Below are 19,542 nucleotides of genomic sequence, written 5' to 3'. Positions count from 1 at the left end.
GTGGAGAGTCTTCTGCTCCAAGGGAGGGGACTGAGGGTGGGGATCAACCCTAGAAAAAAAATGTCTTTCACTGATGGGGAACTGAGGTTTAGAAGGATTGCATTGGTTTTCTTTTTCAATTAAATAGGGATACAAATATATCTACCTGGCAGTAGGTAAGGGGAAATAGGCCCTAAAATCCTTAGAATCATTAATTGTGAAAGATACTTAAATCGTAATCGTATTTGAAAAGTAAGGAAGGTCGCGCGCTGCATGCCGGGATTTGTAGTCGCCTCCGGATGGCCCACAGTGCGGCTGTGCAGGGGAGAGCGTCTCTTCCGGGCGCAGGCGTGCGGCAGCGGCGGCAGGACTGACTGGGCCAAAGCGGCCGTGTCCTCGCGGGCCACCGGGAGCTTGTCATGGCGGTTCCTGCGGCGGCCATGGGGCCCTCGGCGCTGGGCCAGAGTGGTCCTGGCTCAATGGCTCCCTGGTGCTCAGTGACCAGCGGCCCAACACGCTACGTGCTGGGAATGCAGGAGCTGTTTCGCGGCCACAGCAAGACGCGCGAGTTCCCTGCGCATAGCGCCAAGGTGCACTCGGTGGCCTGGAGCTGCGACGGGCGTCGCCTTGCCTCGGGGTCCTTCGACAAGACGGCCAGCGTATTCCTGCTGGAGAAGGACCGGTTGGTGAGCTGTCAGGGACCGGCCCAGCAGGAGAGAGGGGCCGTGGTAAAGGGAGGTGTGGTGTTGAGGGAGAGAATGGGGGTGAAAAGGGGGGTGGAGGCAAGGGGTGTGGGGATGTTGGGGGTGTGCAGTGCACGAGAGAGGAGTGTGGGAGTGATGAGGCTGGTGGTTAGGGATCAGGAGGGGGTGTGGTGGAGAGGTGGACGGCGGTGGTAAGAGGGAGGTGGGGGTGCGAGGGAGTGTAGTCGTGAGGAGGAGTTCAGATGAGGGGGGCGGGGGGGAGATGAAGACGGGTGGTGAGGAGGGTGGATGGGACTGGGGTGAGATGGGGGTGTACGAGAGTGGTAGGAAGGTGTTGTGTAGTGTGAGGAGTGGCTAGGGTGCTGTGGTGCTGGTGAGGTCCCCATGGTGGTGAGGGGGGCCCTTCTGAAAATAATAGGGCTTTCTGTGGGGATGAGCAAGACTGGGAACCTGGGTGGTAGAGTAAGGATGGAAAACCAGAAAGAAGGAGGAAGGACAGGGAGGACAAAAGAGTAAGGCCATTGGTATGGAACCCAAACCTCAGAACAGTTTAGAGTGATTGGGGAGGAAGTATGGGTGGGTATTGGGAGTAGTTTGGCAGAAAGGGCTTGGAAGGATTGGTGTCTTTTAAATTATCCAGATCTTTGTTGGTCACAAGGTACTTTAGTTTGAATAAGGTTAAAAAAATTACATGTGGAGGCAGGTACTTTTGTGTGTAGTGATGTTTGGATCCTCTTATTTCAGGTTAAAGAAAACAATTATCGGGGACATGGGGATAGTGTGGACCAGCTTTGTTGGCACCCAAGTAATCCTGACCTCTTTGTCACCGCGTCTGGAGACAAAACCATTCGCATCTGGGATGTGAGGACTACGAAATGCATTGCCACTGTGAACACTAAAGGTGACTCTTCAGAGAAAGGGCAATAGGAATGAGCTTCTTCTAGTCATTCAACAGGCCTTTCCTGAATTATCTTCTCTATTTGTGGCCTTGTGTTAGGTATGAGACATCCTGGGCTGAATAAGACAATCTCCAGCTCCCAGGACCTGTACTGGGTTTAGTGCAGGGAGAGAGACGTACGTGTAAAAAAAACCCTAACGTGATATGACATGGTTCGTCTTAACTGGAGAGGTCTAAAAGATGGACACTCAGAATGGAAATGCTTAAGTCTGCCTGTGGAGACAGGGAGGGTCTCACAGAATTTGAGCAAACTCTTAGAATAGCTAATAGGGATTTAGTGGTCAGGGTACAGTGGGTTGGTGGGGGATAGGAGGCGGCTCTAGGAGGGAACTGCATGTACAGATGTGTGGAGAATTTATGAAACTGTTGATAGGCTAGAAATGGCTGATCTTGGAATGAATGGTCTTGGTGGTCTGGGACAAAATGAACTGGAAGTCGTGCAGTATGTTTGTAGAATCTGTTCTTCACCAGGTATTGTTCTGTAAACCTTGAGGCCATTTATTATATTTTATTGACTAACATGTCATTGATTACAAGATGCACCAATATTTTATGTGCTAGTAGGAAAGAAGATAAAGCTTCTAGGTAACCATGATGCACCAAAAATTTTGAGATGCATCCTGTTGCATTTTAAGGTACATTATAGATAATAAAGTGTGAAAAAAATGTGCATCATAGAATTGGTAAAGTTGATGACATTTCTAATCAATGTGTTCACTGTGGGCCACTGGACTTTTTGACAAGACTGGTACCTGGACATGGAATGTTGTAGTGCTTTCTCCAAGTAGATGGCTGGTAATGCATGTGTGATTTAGGTGTAACATGGATGAACATTCAAAACTGGCTGTGTATATATCTTAATACGTACCAGAAAAAAAGAACTAGCCTGTAGAATTCATTGCTAAATTGAAACTAAATTTATTTAAGAAATGTTTTGAGTCAATTTTAAGAAAAGTCTTGAGTAAAGAAATAAAGCTGTTAACATAGGACAAAAATTGTGAAAGTGGCATTCGAATGACTGGAGTTTGGGAAATGTTGGTGTAAGAATAAGAGGCTTTGGAGTTAAATCTGGCTTAGATTTTGGCTCTATTACATCATAGCTTTGACATTTTGGCTCATCTCTCTTATCTTCCATTTCTTCATATGTAAATTGGGAATAATGAAGTGTCCATTAGAGAATTATTGTGAGGACCCAAAGGGGGGAAATTTGTAGATGAATGTGCTGGTCTCAAAATTGTTGAGTAAGTGGTCATTCCCTTCTATTGACTAGGACCTTAGTGAATAGGTCTGGTCTTTGTATGATAAAAAAAATAAACCTCTGGAGGATTATGGGCAAACAGTATCTTGCTGATTATATCTGGGTTTCCAGGGGAGAACATTAATATCTGCTGGAGTCCCGATGGACAGACCATTGCTGTGGGCAACAAGGATGATGTGGTGACCTTTATTGATGCCAAGACACACCGTTCCAAAGCGGAGGAGCAGTTCAAGTTTGAAGTCAATGAAATCTCTTGGAATAATGACAATAACATGTTCTTCCTGACAAATGGCAATGGTTGTATCAACATCCTCAGGTGAGAGGGTTCTAGCTTAGGAACTGTCTGATCTTTGTGCTGGGTGCTGTGGTGGATACAGAGATGAATTAGATGTTGAGTCTGTCCTGAAGGAGGTCAAAGGACAAGTGATAATAAAGAATCCTAACCTCTGTTGAGCACCTTTGAGCCAGGCCCCTTATATTTTACTTAAGTCATCACAGAAATTCTAGGGGGTTGATAGTATGCATCTTATTTGACAGATGAGGACCTGGGATTCACAGAGGTTAAATCACTATCAACTAGTGAGCACTAGAAGTAGATGCACCTTGAATTGTGGATAATTTGTACCCATAAAGTCTTAGCTTAAATATCACTTACCCTTCAGGGAAGCCATCTTCATCATCATCCTACTTCCCCAGGTTAGAAGCTTATTTTTTTTATGTTTATTTTTGAGAGGGAGAGACAGACAGACAGAGCGTGAGCAGGGGAGGGGCAGAGAGACAGGGAGATACAGAATCTGAAGCAGGCTCCAGGCTCGGAGCTGTCAGCACAGAGCCTGACATGGGGCTCGAACTCGTGAACCGCGAGATCATGACCTGAGCTGAAGTCAGATGCTTAACCGACTGAGCCACCCAGGTACCCCAGAAGCTTATTTTATGTACTTCCTGTTGGAAGCATTTCTCATTCTATGTTATAATTTCATGTTTATTTGTATCTTCCATTAGACTATAAATTCCATGAGGGTAAGGACCGTGTGTAACTTGTTTACTCTTAAATCCCTAGTGCCTAACTTAATACCTGCTACACAGAGTTAGGATCTCATTAAGTATTCTGTAAATGAATGAAATGGTGGAATTGAAATTCAGGCCTGTCGATTCTATTCTTTTTGTTATTCTGGGTGGGTAATGCAAGGCAGTATGAAATAGGTTATGTTAGAGAGTCTAGGAGTTTGCTATGGAACCCCAAGGAAAGAAATTTATATGGACTGTGGGAGTTGGAGCTTGAAGGAGGCACCTTTTGAGCTTGACCTTGAAAGTTGAGGAGAATTTTAAGAATCAGCAAAAGGGAACCATACAGTGGATGAAACTGCTGTGAACGAGCATGGTCTATTTGGGGAATAGTTGGTAGGTCAGAGTTGCTGGGAGTGGTGGCAGATAAGGTGTCTGAAGAAAGGGCCTGAAAATGGGAAGATAAAGTTGAAATATAATCTGGGACCAGATTATAAAAGGCTGGAATTCTATGCTTAGCAGCTTGCATTTTATTCTGTAGTTAGTAAGGATTCTATATCTTTTTTATTTTAAAGCCTTTTTATCAGAAAATAAAACACAGATACAGAAAATCACTTAAAACAATGTATAGCTTAATGAGCCATTATATGCCCAACATCTTTGTAACCCCACCCAAGTCAAGAAATGTAAGTTGTTGGCCATCCCAGAAGTCCAAACATGCTTTATCCTGTTCATATCTCCCCCTCCTCAAAAGGAAACACTATCTTGATTTTTATAGTATTTCTTTATAGTTTTAGCGACCATGTATGCATTTCTAGATACTCTAGTTTTGTGTATTTAAAAAAATTGGATGTCTTTTAAGTATGTTACACTACCAAGTCACTTTGCATCCTTCTTTTACTTCTAATTTAGTCGTTGAAAACCTGCAGATATTCTCCTAGTCTGAATTTAGCTGATTTCACATGCTTATTTATTTGTTGGAATATAAGGTATTTCCTCTCATCTGCTATTTGGTTAATTATTACTATTATTTATTATTATTATTTTTAAAATTAATTTTATTTTTTTAATTTACATCCAAATTAGTTAGCATATAGTGCAACAATAATTTCAGGAGTAGATTTCCTTAATGCCCCTTACCCATTTAGCCTATCCCCCCTCCCACAACCCCTCCAGTAACCCTCTTTTGTTTTGTCCCCCTCCTGGTTTTTATATTATTTTTGCTTCCCTTCCCTTGTGTTCATCTGTTCTGTGTCTTAAAGTCCTCATATGAGTGAAGTCATATGATATTTGTCTTTCTCTGACTGACTAATTTTGCTTAGCATAATACCTTCTAGTTCCATCCACATAGTTGCAAATGGCAAGATTTTATTCTTTTTGAGGGGCAAGGACGTTCATTCAACCATCCATTAAACATGTACCCTGTGGCAGACCTGGGCTGAGTGCCAAGAGTACAGATGTGAAGATCAGCTAGTTTCTGTGCCCAGGAACCCACAGTCTGGTGTGGAGATGGTGACAATTCAGTGTGACAGTGGTTTTGTAGAAGAGTAACTCAGATTATGTCTCACCCCTGCTGAAAACACTACAGAGGCTTCCCTTTGAATTTTCCCCAGATCCAATCTTTTCAGGCTGTGTTCCTTTCTGTGTCTAGGTCTTAAATTACCTCTTCTTTTTTTTTTTTTTTTTACCCAGCAATGGCTCTGTAAATTCTTTAATTTAATTTAATTTAGTTATTTTAATTTAATTTTTTAAATTTATAAACAAGTTAGTTAGCATATAGTGCAACAGTGATTTCAGGGCTAGATTCCTTAATGCCCCTTACCCATTTAGCCCATCCCCCTTCCCATAACCCCTCCAGTATCCCTCTGTTCTCCATATTTATGAATCTTTTATGTTTTGTTCCCCTCCCTGTTTTTATATTATTTTTGCTTCCCTTATGTTCATCTGTTCTGTGTCTTACAGTCCTCATATGAGTGAAGTCATATGATTTTTGTCTTTCTCTGACTAATTTCACTTAGCATAATACCCTCCAGTTCCATCCATATAGTTGCAAATGGCAAGATTTCATTCTTTTTGATTGCCGAGTAATACTCCGTTGTATATATATACCACATCTTCTTTATCCATTCATCCATCGATGGACATTTGGGCTCTTTCCATACTTTGGCTATTGTTGATAGTGCTTCTATAAACATTGGGGTGCACGTGTCCCTTCAACACAGCATACCTGTATCCCTTGGATAAATACCTAGTAGTGCAATTGCTGGGTTGTAGGGTAGTTCTATTTTTAATGTTTTGAGGAACCTCCATATTTTCCAGAGTGGCTGCATCAGCTTGCATTCCCACCAGCAGTGCCAAAGAGATCCTCTCTCTCTGCATCCTCGCCTACATCTGTTGTTGCCTGAGTTGTTAATGGTAGCCATTCTGACAGGTGTGAGGTGGTATCTCATGTGGATTTGATTTGTGTTTCCCTGATGATGAGTGATGTTGAGCATCTTTTCATGTGTTGGTTGGCCATCTGGATGTCTTCTTTAGAGAAGTGTCTATTCATATTTTTTGCCCATTTCTTCACTGGATTGTTTTTTGGGTGTTGAGGTTGATAAGTTCTTTATAGATTTTGGATACTGGCAAATAACTTCTCCCATTCTGTTGGTTGCCTTTTAGCTTTGCTGATTGTTTCCTTTGCTGTGCAGAAGCTATTTTGATGATGTCCCAATAGTTCATTTTTGCTTTTGTTTCCCTTGCCTCCGGAGATGTGTTGAGTAAGAAGTTGCTGTGGCCAAGATCAAAGAGGTTTTTGCCTGCTTTCTCCTTGAGGATTTTGATGGCTTCCTGTCTTACATTTAGGTGTTTCATCCATTTTGAGTTTATGTTTGTGTATGGTGTAAGAAAGTGGTCCAGGTTCATTCTTCTGCATGTCGCTGTCCGGTTTTCCCAGCACCACTTGCTGAAGAGACTGTCCTTATTCCATTGGATATTCTTTCCTGCTTTGTCAAAGATTCGTTGGCCATACGTTTGTGGGTCCATTTCTGGGTTCTCTGTTCTGTTCCACTGATCAGAGTGTCTGTTCTTGTGCCAGTACCATACTGTCTTGATGATTACAGCTTTGTAGTATAGCTTGAAGTCTCGGATTGTGATGCCTCCTTCTTTGGTTTTCTTTTTCAAGAAGAAAAGCTTTGGTGATTTGGGGTCTTTACTGGTTCCATACAAATTTTAGGATTATTTGTTCTGGCTCTGTGAAGAATGCTGGTGTTATTTTGATAGGGATTGCATTGAATATGTAGATTGCTTTGGGTAGTATCAACATTTTAACAATATTTGTTGTTCTTATCCAGGAGCATAGAATCTTTTTCCTTTTTTGTGTGTCATCCTCAATTTTTTTTCATAAGCTTTCTCTAGTTTTCAGTGTCTAGATTTTTCACCTCTTTGGTTAGATTTATTCCTAGGTATTTTATGGTTTTGGTGCACTTGTAAATGGGATCGATTCCTTGGTTTCTCTTTCTGCTGCTTCATTGTTGGTGTATAGGAATGCAACTGATTTCTGTGTGTCGATTTTATATCCTGCAACTTGGCTGAATTCATGAATCAGTTCTAGCAGTTTTTGGTGGAATCTTTAGGGTTCTCCATATAGAGTATCATGTTAATCTGCGAAGAGTGAAAGTTTGACCTCCTCCTGGCTGATTTGGATGCCTTTTATTTCTTTGTGTTGTCTGATTGCAGAGGCTAAGACTTCCAATACTATGTTGAATAACAGTGGCGAGAGTGAACACCCCTGTCTTGTTCCTGACCTTAGGGCGAAAGCTCTCGGTTTTCCCCATTGAGGATGATATTAGTGCTGGGTCTTTCATATTTGGCTTTTATGATCTCGAGGTATGATCCTTCTATCCCTACTTTCTTGAGGGTTTTTATCAAGAAAGGATGCTGTATTTTGTCAAATGTTTTCTCTGCATCTATTGAGAGGATCATATGGTTCTTGTCCTTTCTTTTATTGATGTAATGAATCACGTTAATTGTTTTGAGGATATTGAACCAGCCCTGCATCCCAGGTATAAATCCCACTTGGTCATGGTGAATAATTTTTTTAATGTATTCTTGGATCCGGTTGGCTAATATCTTGTTGAGGATTTTTACATCCGTGTTCATCAGGTAAATCAGTCTATAGTTCTCCTTTTTAGTGGGGTCTCTGTCTAGTTTTGGAATTTAATTTTTTTTTTAATGTTCATTTATTTTTGAAAGAGAGAGTGCAAGTGGGGGAGGGGTAGAGGGAGAGGGAGACACAGAATCTAAAGCAGGCTCCAGGCTCCAAGCTGTCTGCATAGAGCCCTACTTAGGACTTGAACTCACAAAACGTGAAAACATGACTTGAGCCAAAGTTGGATGCTTAACTGACTGAGCCACCCAGGCGCCCCTAATATTTGGTTACTTAAGAATATTGTTTACTTTGGGGCACCTGGGTGGCTCAGTTGGTTAATTGTCCCACTCTTGGTTTGGGCTCAGGTCATGATCTCATGGTTGTGAGATGGAGCCCCACGTCAGGCTCTGTGCTGGGTGGGGAGCCTGCTTGGGATTCTGTCTCCCTCTCTCTTTGCCCCTCTTCTGCTTATGCTTGCTTGTGCGTGCACATTCTGTCTCTCTCTTTCAAAATAATAAATAAAAATAAACTTAAAAAAAAGAATATAGTTTACTTAGAAAAGACAGGATAAATGCTTCTTGTCATCAGATAATGAATTAGTTCTCTATCACTTACAAAGATAATCAGCTAGTTTTAAGACTGATTATAAACTCATGTATTTAAGCATGGTAGATGTGTTTCAATCTATTGGAATAATTATCCTTATGGAAGCTCAAATTATCCCATCTTTAGCCAGTGGGAGCCTCTTCAAGTTGATTCCTGAGTCATTTTTTTGACAGTGTTAGTAGTCTTCAGTTTCTTGCTCTCTGGTATGATGAGTATTCCAAGTTCATCTTGTATGCTTCCTGCCTCAGACCTTTAATCAGAAAATTCTCTAAGAATCAATCCCTGGATTCTTTTTCTGAGAAATAATATTGGAGCTACCGATGTCCATATTGATACGTTGATTATTATTTCTAGACCTTTCCAGTGGATAGAGCAAGGAAGCATATGTGTATGTATGTATTTGTTTTTTTATTAAAATTTTTTAATGTTTATTTTTGAGAGAGAGAGAGAGAGAGAGACAAAGTGAGAGCTGGGGAGGGGCAGAGAGAGAGGAGACACAGAATCTGAAGCAGGCTCGAGGCTCCGGGCTGTCAGCACGGAGTCCCAACACGGGGCCCGAACTCATGAACTGTGAGATCATGACCTGAGCTGAAGTCAGAAGCCCCAGACTGAGCCACCCAGGTGCCTCTGTGTGTATTTTTAAAGATAAAATATCTTGTGAATTCATACTGATAAGTTCCAGTTAAAATTCAGGACTAGAGGAATTTTACTAAATATCTTCTATATTATAAGTAACTGTTTCCTTCAAACTGAGTATTCAGGTTCTCAAGGACATGGGATTACAGAATTAGAATATCCCACAGTTACTTATTACCTTTATCCATGTTATATGTGGACATATCTCAGAATAACAGTATTACCACTACCACCACCAATACATACACAAGAAGCTATATATGTAATGCTCATTGACAGTCCTATGCTGATGAATCTCTAGTCATTTGATTGTTAAAGCTCATTCTTTAGCTTCCTCAGGAACAGGGTTCATGGGAACAGTTTTCCCTGAGTTCGTACTTATTATAATTTATAGACTTAATAAAACTTACAACTACTTTATTATATTATGCTTAGTATTTGAGCTTTTTATAATTGATAGTCACTTTTGCTAGACATAAAAATCCTCGCGGCCTGGAGCCTGCTTCAGATTCTGTGTCTCCCTCTCTCTCTGCCCCTCTGCCACTCATGCTCTCTCTCTCTCTGTCAAAAATAAATAAACATTAAAAAAAAAATTAAAAAATCCTTGGGGCGCTTGGGTGGCTCAGTCAGTTAAGTGTCTGACTCTTCATCTCAGCTCAGGTGTTGATCTCAGGGTCGTAAGTTCAAGCTCCACACTGAGCCCCATGCTAGGCGTGAAGCCTACTAAAAAAAAAATCCTTGATTCATATTTTCTTCCCTGTATAGCTTAAATACATTAGTCCATTTTCTTTTGGCAGAAAGTCTTATTGTCAGAAAGGTCTGATGATAATCTAATTTTATTTTTTTAAAGTTTAGAAAATTTTGTTTGAATTATGTTGTCTTACTTTGGTTTTCTTCTTCAGCGTCTCCTGTTGTTGTCTCAGTACCATAGTCCTCTTCCCATAGTTTGATTGCCATCTGTCTTGTTTCTCAGCTACCCAGAGCTGAAGCCTGTGCAGTCCATCAATGCCCATCCTTCCAACTGCATCTGCATCAAATTTGACCCCATGGGGAAGTACTTTGCCACAGGAAGTGCAGATGCTTTGGTCAGCCTTTGGGATGTGGATGAGTTAGTGTGTGTTCGGTGCTTTTCCAGGTAAGCAGCCCTGCCAGTACTTTCCTTGCTGGATAAGTTAATTTTACTTCATTTTGGGTGAAATTGTGCCCTCCTCTTATTGGGTTATTCTAATGTCTCCTCTGTCTACTCTGTTATAGGCTGGATTGGCCTGTGAGGACCCTCAGTTTTAGCCATGATGGAAAAATGCTGGCATCAGCTTCAGAAGATCATTTTATTGACATTGCTGAAGTAGAGACAGGTAACTGAAACCCTCACTACCATAATGATCTTCTCTCTGTCATCTGTGGCCATCAGGACTTCTGTCTTGTATTTTCATCTTCACATTACTACTTCACCAGTATTAGCATAAATGAATTTGTCTGCTTAAGACAGGTTTGTTTATTATGACTGCTATAGTCGGGTCATGAGGGAGCAGAGAGTTAAAAGAAAGGTCTGAAAGAAAGTGATTTAGGAAAATATTTTGCATTTTATTAACTTTTAATTCTTCTATTATAATGAAAATTTTAAAATACAGAAAATAGGAGAAAGAAAAAAGTATGACCTATGGTCCCACCATCTAAATACAATCTCTTTAAGTGTTGTGGTGTATATTTTTTTCTATATTTTGCTTGTGTGTAACTTAAAAAATACATATTTTTTAATAATTTTAGGAATTATCAAATATATGTGATTTGCTTTAAAAACAACCAACAGAATTTGAAAATAGAAAAATGGGAGAAGAGTGTCCATTTTACAGAAGAATTTCCTCAGATTTACTTATTTTTAATTAAAATTTTTTTTTCGTTATTGAGGGATAGTTGACATATAATGTTATATTAATTTCATATAAGACAGTGATTTGACAGTTATATGCATTATACTGCAGTATAATGTAGTAAATTGACTACAGTCATTGACTGCAGTAAATGTAGTCAACATACAACATTATTACAATGTTCACTGTGTTCCCCTTGCTGTACTTTACATCTTCACGACTTACTTTTTTTGTTCCTGGAAGTTTGTGCCTCTTAATCACTTCACCTATTTCACCCATTACCCTAACCTGTTCCCCTCTGGCAACCACCAGTTTATTTTCTGTATTAAAGAGTCTGTTTTCTATTGTTTGTTTATTTACTTGTTTCTTTTTTTTTTTTTTTTTAGATTTCATGTATAAGTTAAATCATATGGTATTTGTCTGTCTCTGTCTGACTTATTTCACTTAGCTTAATACCCTATAGGTCCACCCATGTTCTTGCAAATGGCAAGATCTGATTCTTTTTTCATGACTGGTTAATATTCCACTGTGTATATATACACCACGTCTTCTTCATCCATTCATCTATCCATGGACACTTGGGCTGTTTCCGTATCTTCACTGTTGTAAATAATGCTGCAATAAACGTAGGGGTGCATGTATCCTTTCCAGTTGGTGTTTTTGTTTTCTTTGGGTAAATATCCAGTAGTGGAATTAGTGGATCATATGGTATTTCTGTTTTTAATTTCTTGAGGAACCTCCATACTGCAAAGTTTTTGCTGAAAGATCAGCTGATAAGGCTTATGGGTTTTTCCTTGTATGTGACTGTTTGCTTTTCTTTTGCTGCTTTTAAGATTCTCCCTTTATCTTTAATTTTTGCCATTTTAATCATTATGTCTTGGTGTGAACCTTTTTGGGTTCATCTTGTTTGGAGCTCTCTTTGCTTCCTAGATTTGGATATCTGTTTCCATCCCCAGATTCAGGAAGTTTTCAGGTATTATTTTTCCCCCTTTCTTCTCTCTTCTCTTTCTGAAATCCTTATAATGGGAATGTTAATTATGCTTGATAATTTTGCAGAGGTCCCTTCACCTATTCTCACTTTTATTATTCTTTTGTCTTTTTGCTGTTAGTTTTGATTGTTTTCTGTTACCTTGTCTTTAAGATCTCTGGTCTGTTCTTCTGCATCCCCTAATCTGCTCTTGATTTTCTCTAGTGTATTTTTCATTTCAGTTACCATATTCTTCATCTCTGACTGGTTCTTTTTTACATTTTCTGTCTCTTTGTTGAAATTCTCACTGAGTTCATCCACTCTTTTCTCAAGTCCAGTTGAGTATCTTTATGACTATTACTCTGAACTCTTCATCACTCATATTGCTCATCTCTGTTTTGTTTAGTCCTTTCTCTGTGTTTTGTCTTATTTTTTCATTTGGGACATATCCCTTGTCTCCTCATTTTATCTAACTGTCCATGTTTGTTTCTATGTGTTAGGTAGGTCAGCTACATCCCCTGACCTTGAAAGTAGTGGTTTTATGTAGAAGAGGTCCTGTGGTGCCCTGTAGTGCTGTCCACCCTGGTCACTGGAACCAGGTGCACCGGGGGTGCCCCCGTATGGGCTGTGTGCACCCTCCTGTTGTGGCTGAGCTGTGATTGCTATGGGCATGCTGATGGGTGGGGTTGGCCTTCAGCCCAGCTGGCTGCAGTAACCCGCTTTGCCTGCTGCATGCGCACCGGGCAGGGTTTGCTGCCCATGCTGTTGAGAGGCCTGGCTGCAGCTGCCATGGGCTCAGTTGTGGGGGGCGTTGGCACTCAGCCTAGCTGCTTGTAATTAGCCTCTGTGAACAGCTGCAGGTACATGGAAGGGCAGGGCTAATTCTTTGTGCAGCCAGCTAAGAGGCCTGGCTGTAGGAACTGTGGGCAAGCTGCTGTGTAGGGTATCTCCCCTGTCCTCTAGGGGAGGTGTCACTTTGGAGGCGTCCCATCTGGGGCTGCTTGCTGGGTGTGGCAGGGCAGGAGCTGTTTTGGAGGGGTGCCTGCGGAGGCCAGTGGGTTGGGTAGGGTGGGTGGTAGGAGAATGCTGGGGTGGGGCATGTGTTTTGCTAGTGAGGAAGATGGAGAGAGTTAGAACTGGTTTCTGCAAGCGTCCAGCTAGAGCTAGGCTCAGGGAAGCCAAGAAAAATGGCACCTGCCAGCACTTTTTATTCCTGGAGAAATCTCCTGCAGATCTCTGCCCTTCTGGCACACATCCTAAAATTAGTCGATAAATATCCTTCATGTATACCCTAGGTGCTTTTCAAGTTGCTGCTTCTGTGCTGTCTCCGACTGAGAAACTTAGTGTGTTTACTCTTCTGCCCTCTAGTTCTCCTGTAGTTAAGCCCCGCTGATTTCTAAAGCTCCCAAAGTTAAGCCTTGCTGATCTTCAAAGCCAGACATTATGGGAACTCGTCTTCTCAGTGTAGGTCCTTAGGGCTAGGCTTGCCCTGTTTGGGATCTGATTCCCTCACTCCATGCTTGTGATGTCCCTCCCGTTTGTCGTTATTTGCACCAGGGGTTTGGTTCCTGACTCACGTCTCCACCTCTTCTACCCTTTCAGTGTGGCCTTCTCTCTATATTCGGCCGTGGAAGATCTCTTCTGCTGGTCTTCAGGTCATTTTCAGTTAGTTATGATAGACATACTTGTTGTCTCAGTGTGTCTCTGAGAGGAGGTGAGCTCAGGATCCTCCTACTCTGTCATCTTCTGTCATTACCCTCAGATTTATTTTGTAATGTAGCTCTATTGTTTTTGGAAATACATGATACGTTAGTAAAAGAATTGAAACTGTGTAGAAAACATCAAACAATAAAATTAAAAAGTTGAGATTCCACAATTTAGCAATGCTTCTGTTGATGACACTGTGTTGAGTATTGTCCAGCCATTCGGACGTGCAGCTCCTTTGTCACCCTTGTTAATGTGATGCATGGATACTCTCCTGCTCCAGGATGTGGCTGCCTCACTTGAGGATGTTATAGCTTCTTACATGGCCATGACTGTTGAGCTCTACCGCCACTTTTTTTTTTTAATGTTTATTTATTTTTGAGAGAGAGACAGAGTGTGAGCGGGGGAGGGACAGAGAAAGAGGGAGACACAGAATCCAAAGCAGGCTCCAGGCTCTGAGCTGTCAGTGCAGAGCCCCATGCGGGGCTCGAACTCATGAACTGCGAGATCATTCCCTGAGCCGAAGTTCGATGCTTAACTGACTGAGCCACCCAGGTGCCCCTCTACTGCCACTTTTCATGCAGTTTAGAATTCCATTGAATTATATCAGTATATACTTAAACTGCCAGTATATACATATATATGCCTGTAGATACTTAAGTTGCCCATCTATTTGGTGGTTTCTCATCTGCACCATTATAAATAATGCTGTGAGAAATATCCTTATGTACTTCATTTTACTAATGCGGTCATCCTTTTGGGTAAACTATTGAAGTGAATTTTTGACTGAGTCCGAAGTGCTCACATTTTGTAAAGGACTAAACCACTTACTGAAAGGTTATCGTAGTGTTTGCTCTTAACAGTGCAAGTGTGTGCTATTTTTCCCATGCCATCTTTGTGCAAGTTTAATTGTCTGCCTCACGTAATACATATAAAATGTGATTTAGTTCACATACAATCTTCAGAACTATATCAAATATGGCTGTATTAATTTTTGTAAACAGTTCAAATACTTTTAACAAGTTTTTTTTTAATTTTCTTTATAACTGAGGCTAAAAACTAAAAGTCAAATGATTATCAAAGAGAAGCACAATTATATTTACAGCATTGTTTTATGCACAAATGGGAAATAGTCCAAATTTTCATTATGATGAGCTAATTAAATAAATTGTGATGCATCCATATTACAGTGTGCCAAGAGAAAAAACATAGCTCTGTATGTGCCGAAATGGAAGATTGGCAAGGCATTTTACTGAATGAGCAAAACAAGTAGCCAATCAGTGCATGTGATGTGTTCCCATTTAGGTGAAGAAGCTAAAGCTAGGTTGGTAGAAAGACTTTTGAAAGAATTTATTTCAGGGACACCTGAATGGCTCAGTTGGTTAAGCGTCCGACTTCGGCTCAGGTCATGATCTCATGGTCCATGAGTTTGAGCCCCGCATCGGACTCTTTGGCATCAGCTGACAGCTCAGAGCCTGGAGCGTGCTTTGGATTCTGTGTCTCCCTCTTTCTCTGCCCCTCCCCTGCTCATGCTCTCTCTTTCTATCTCTCAAAACTGAATAAATGTTTAAAAAAATATATTAAAAAAGAAAGAAAGAATTTATTTCAGACTTAGAAGATTGGGAGAAGACTGCAGTAGGGAAAAAGGATAAATTAAAAAAAAATTTTTATGTTTATTTATTTTTGAGAGAGAGGGAGAGACAGAGCGTGAGCAGGGGAGGGGCAGAGAGAGGGAGACACAGAATCCGAAGCAGGCTCCAGGCTCTGAGCTTTCAGCACCGAGCCCGATGTGGGGCTCGAACTCACAAACTGTGAGATCATTACCCGAACCGAAGTCAGACATTCAGCCGACTGAGCCACCCAGGTGCCCCCCAAAAAGATAAATTTTAATTTAAATTATAATGTAATTATTATTATGAAATCAGTTAAATAAAATGAGAAGTTCTGTTCTTCAGTCACCCTAGGCTCATTTTAAGGACTTTAGTAGCCACATGTAGCTAGTGGTTTCTATATGGATGGCACAGATGTAGAATGTCTCCACCATAGAAGTTTCTGTTGCCCAGTGCTGCTCTGTACCCTTGTACTGTTTGAATTTTATGCAGTAAGCATGTCTTTGTATATTAGTTTGTAAAATAAGAGTAATACATGTTCATTGTAGAATATTTAGAAAATGCTAACAAATATAAAGAAGAAACTAACAGTCACATATAGGCCTATAATTTGGAGATAGCTGTTCCTAACATATTGGTATATTTCTTTCCAATCTTTTTTTTCATATATAGATATCTATATCGCTATATAGATATTTTATATATAGACATCTATATGTGTGTGTGTGTGTATACACTATATTTGGAATCATGTTTAGTAAGATTTTATATCTTACATATTTTTATGTTTAAATGTAAAACAAAGTAAGAATTTTATTTCCGATAGCATACGTTTTAAAAGTCCACTTATTTTCAGCTCTTAGACACATCATACATATTACACCAAGTCTTTTGGAACTTTGGTGGTCTGGAGTAGTAATGTCAGTCTCACCCAGATAGCACCTTCTTTATCATTCAGAGATTAAGCTTTCCAGTAAAACTGTCAAGATGTTTATTTAGGAAACATTTCAGAAGGCCTCTTCATATCTACCCTGGTTTTCTTGAACTGCATAAATTTCTTTATCTTAACCAATCCCAAGTGAATTTGACAAATGACTTCGAGTTAAAGGCCTAAAGAGAAGTAAAAGGGGAGTAGCAGCCTCTGAAACTATTCTTTGTATTTGTATAATACAGAAATTTGCTCAGACGTATAGCTAGACTGCCAGATCCTAGTATCATGAAGAGTGGTTAATTGTCCCTGAAATAAGATTACTTAAAAAAAAGAATCTCTCCTACTCTCCCTATACACACATGTATTTGCATATGTATATAAATATATATATATGTTTTTAAAGAGCTTTATAGAAATATAATTTATCATATAGTTGACCAATTTCAGGTATATAATTTAATGCAGTCTGCATCTTTAACACCACATCGCTGATGCTTTACTACATTAATCTTAACCCTAAGGTTGAAGAAAAGTAAAGCAGGACTAAAGGGATAATGGCTTTAGAAAAATCCTGTTTAATTTCAATAAGTAGGAAGAATAACGTTTTGGAAAAAGAAATCTATCTATTTGCAAGGCATTGTGATTTAGCAGAAAGATCTGTAGCTTTGAAAACAGACTTCATGTGCTGACTGCTGCTTCCTTGAGGTATGACTTAACTGTTAAGTCACTTGTTCCTTTATAAAATGGGGTTTAAAACGTTACCTATCTTGCTGGGATGTCGTTGTGTTTTATTAAAATAAAATAGAATTCATCTGATTCCTAAGGGGTGCTCAACAAATGGTAGCTGCTACTACTGTTTTCCTAGGGAGACAGAGTACGTTCAGAGCACAGCCTCTGCATTCAGATCTTGCTCTGCCACCTACTGACTTGTGCCTTCTTTGTGCTTCAGTGTTCTCTGTAAAATGGGGTGATGACTGTATCTATCCTATAGGGTTAATAAGGGGATTAAGTGAGTTAATGTAGGCAAGTACTTCATGAATGTGGTTTCTTATTATTAACATATTTATTGGTTTCTCTATATTGATTTTTATAGGAGACAAGCTATGGGAGGTGCAGTGTGAGTCCCCGACCTTCACCGTGGCTTGGCACCCCAAAAGGCCTCTGCTGGCATTTGCCTGTGATGACAAAGATGGCAAATATGACAGCAGTCGGGAAGCAGGAACTGTGAAGCTGTTTGGGCTTCCTAATGACTCCTGATAGGGGGACCTGATGTAGGGAGAGGAGGCACTGGCAGAGGCCTTCCTTTGTGTATTAGTTTGGTCTGTTCTCTTGGAGTTGGTGGGCACCTCAAGTATTTGTAAATTGGTATAAATTATATACGTCTTTGTCAGTCTGCCTATTCCAGTTCCCTTCTTGTATTATGAGCTCTTCCCATTCTTTCCGCCCTGCAGGAGGGCTCTGCATAACACCAGCATATCTTGTCCTCTGGGGACCTCCTGTCTTCCCTGCTTTTAGATGTATGGTAGACTTTGTTGTGTTTGTTTCTGTGTGGACAATACCTACTTTGGGGGAGTGAGTGAGGGAGGGTGAGATGGGGATGGAGATTTTTTATAATAAAGAAATGTACATACTTTTTGAGAATTGAGCATTTAATAAAACTGAATTTAATTATGGGACTTCTAAGACTTGAAAAGTTATGGTATTTTTGCTTTTTTTTTTTTATATTATTACAGGGAGATGTAGTTTTGCATTAAAAAAAAAAAAATCTCAGATTGAATTTACAGGTTGTATTTCTATCATTTTATGTCCTAACCAAGAACTCTGGAAATGCAGGGACCTAGCATGAAGTGTATGGCAATAGCAATCCTTAAAGTCTTCAGTTTATGTGTATGTATAACTGGTCTAAATGTACAAGGATTTGTAGACAATAAATTTATGATAAACATTGAGAAAAGTATTAAAATATAAGTAAATCCCAAATCAGGATAAGACATATAGATTAGAATAGAATGTCAAGACTGGGGAAGTTAAAATAGAAATATGCAAAGAATGAGGGCCTGAGGCTGTGCCCCCTGGTGGCAAAGTGAAGAAGGGATAAACCAGTTAATTCTTAAAAAGCAAAGCACATGCCAGTTCCTCAAGGAAAACAGAACTTTTGTTAGCTCTTACCTCCAAAAGAAGTGGCTCCTATAGGAGATTACCTGTGAGCAATATCTTGATCTTCATTGTGTTTTACTGTATTTTGGCATTAAAAAAATAGGAATATGCCTCAATAAATGATGTTTGTAGAAATTTTGGAAAAAGATAAGCAAAAAGAAGAAATCATATTTCTCCTCCCAAGAGATAATCACTAGTATCCCATGCTCATAGTTACAAATGGTAACATGTTTATACAAATCCTGCAGGGTAGACAAATCAAGTATGACTAGATAAAGCAAGAAAAGTGCTCAGCATCATGTTAGGTAGTATTAAAACAGTCTTAATAGAAATTTTTAGTTATTAGACACTCCTTATGTCTGGTACTGTAATGAGCACTTTACTCAAGTTTTGCAACAGCCTCTGAGGTTCGATGTTATTTTACTACAGGGAGTTTAACTCAGTGTTACTCATTAAGCGACGCTATTCAGATGTAGGTTTGCTTAAAGGTCCACATGCCTTCTATTGCAATGGCTATTCTATTTCCATTCCCATTGTACAGATAAGTAAACCTTGGCTCTGAGAAGTTGACTCTTGGCCTAAGTTAGTGAATGAGTGAGATCAGTTGAGTCCCGTCTTCAGGCTCAGTAGTATTTCCTTCAGCCCCCAGAACAGCCTCTGCCTCCATCCTTCCCTGGGGATGGTCTTTTTAGTTGCAAACCAGCATGCCACCTCATTATGTCAGAAGTTCAGTGTTCATGTTACTGGGAGTAAACCGTGGCACGTTGATTCTTGTTTTTACAGTGATCTGTCATTCCTGTGGTTGCTGCTTTGTTTCTCTGTGTCTCCGCCTTAGCATTGGAACCAGACACTACGGTTCAGTCTAGATCTTCATATTTGATCAATTGCCTCCTCTTTCATCCATGTGGATTTTTTCCCTCTGGGTTTGTGTAAAGTAGCAATCCACTCAACTTTTCATTTAAGAGGTCTGTTGCTTTCAACTAGTGGGATGCTTAGCAACAGGAAAACACTTACCTGTGAGGAA

General features: G+C 40.2%; 1 protein-coding gene across 1 annotated transcript; it reads left to right on the top strand.

Annotated features, from left to right (window-relative positions):
* The first annotated feature begins 317 nt into the window (after positions 1–317).
* THOC3 (THO complex subunit 3) lies at positions 318–18,037 on the top strand. Its single transcript, XM_019450369.2, has 6 exons — positions 318–665; positions 1,428–1,584; positions 3,011–3,215; positions 10,252–10,413; positions 10,533–10,633; positions 17,455–18,037. The coding sequence occupies exons 1-6, from the start codon at positions 399–401 to the stop codon at positions 17,616–17,618; spliced, it is 1,056 nt and encodes a 351-aa protein (XP_019305914.1). The 5' UTR covers positions 318–398; the 3' UTR covers positions 17,619–18,037.
* Positions 18,038–19,542: the final 1,505 nt, after the last annotated feature.

This window comes from Panthera pardus, unplaced genomic scaffold, assembly GCF_024362965.1.
Source record: "Panthera pardus isolate Hobbes unplaced genomic scaffold, ASM2436296v1 HiC_scaffold_2, whole genome shotgun sequence".
NCBI classification, from domain to species: Eukaryota; Metazoa; Chordata; class Mammalia; order Carnivora; family Felidae; genus Panthera; species Panthera pardus.
Note: the sequence above shows the minus strand (reverse complement) of the source record. Positions and strands in the feature narration are given on the sequence as shown.

Excerpts from the sequence above, each read along its gene's own strand:
- THOC3 (XM_019450369.2), top strand. The coding sequence starts at position 399 with ATGGCGGTTCCTGCGGCGGCCATGGGGCCCTCGGCGCTGGGCCAGAGT. Across the intron at positions 3,216-10,251 it reads GGTTGTATCAACATCCTCAG|CTACCCAGAGCTGAAGCCTG; the intron begins GTGAGAGGGTTC and ends CTTGTTTCTCAG. Across the intron at positions 10,414-10,532 it reads TGTGTTCGGTGCTTTTCCAG|GCTGGATTGGCCTGTGAGGA; the intron begins GTAAGCAGCCCT and ends ACTCTGTTATAG.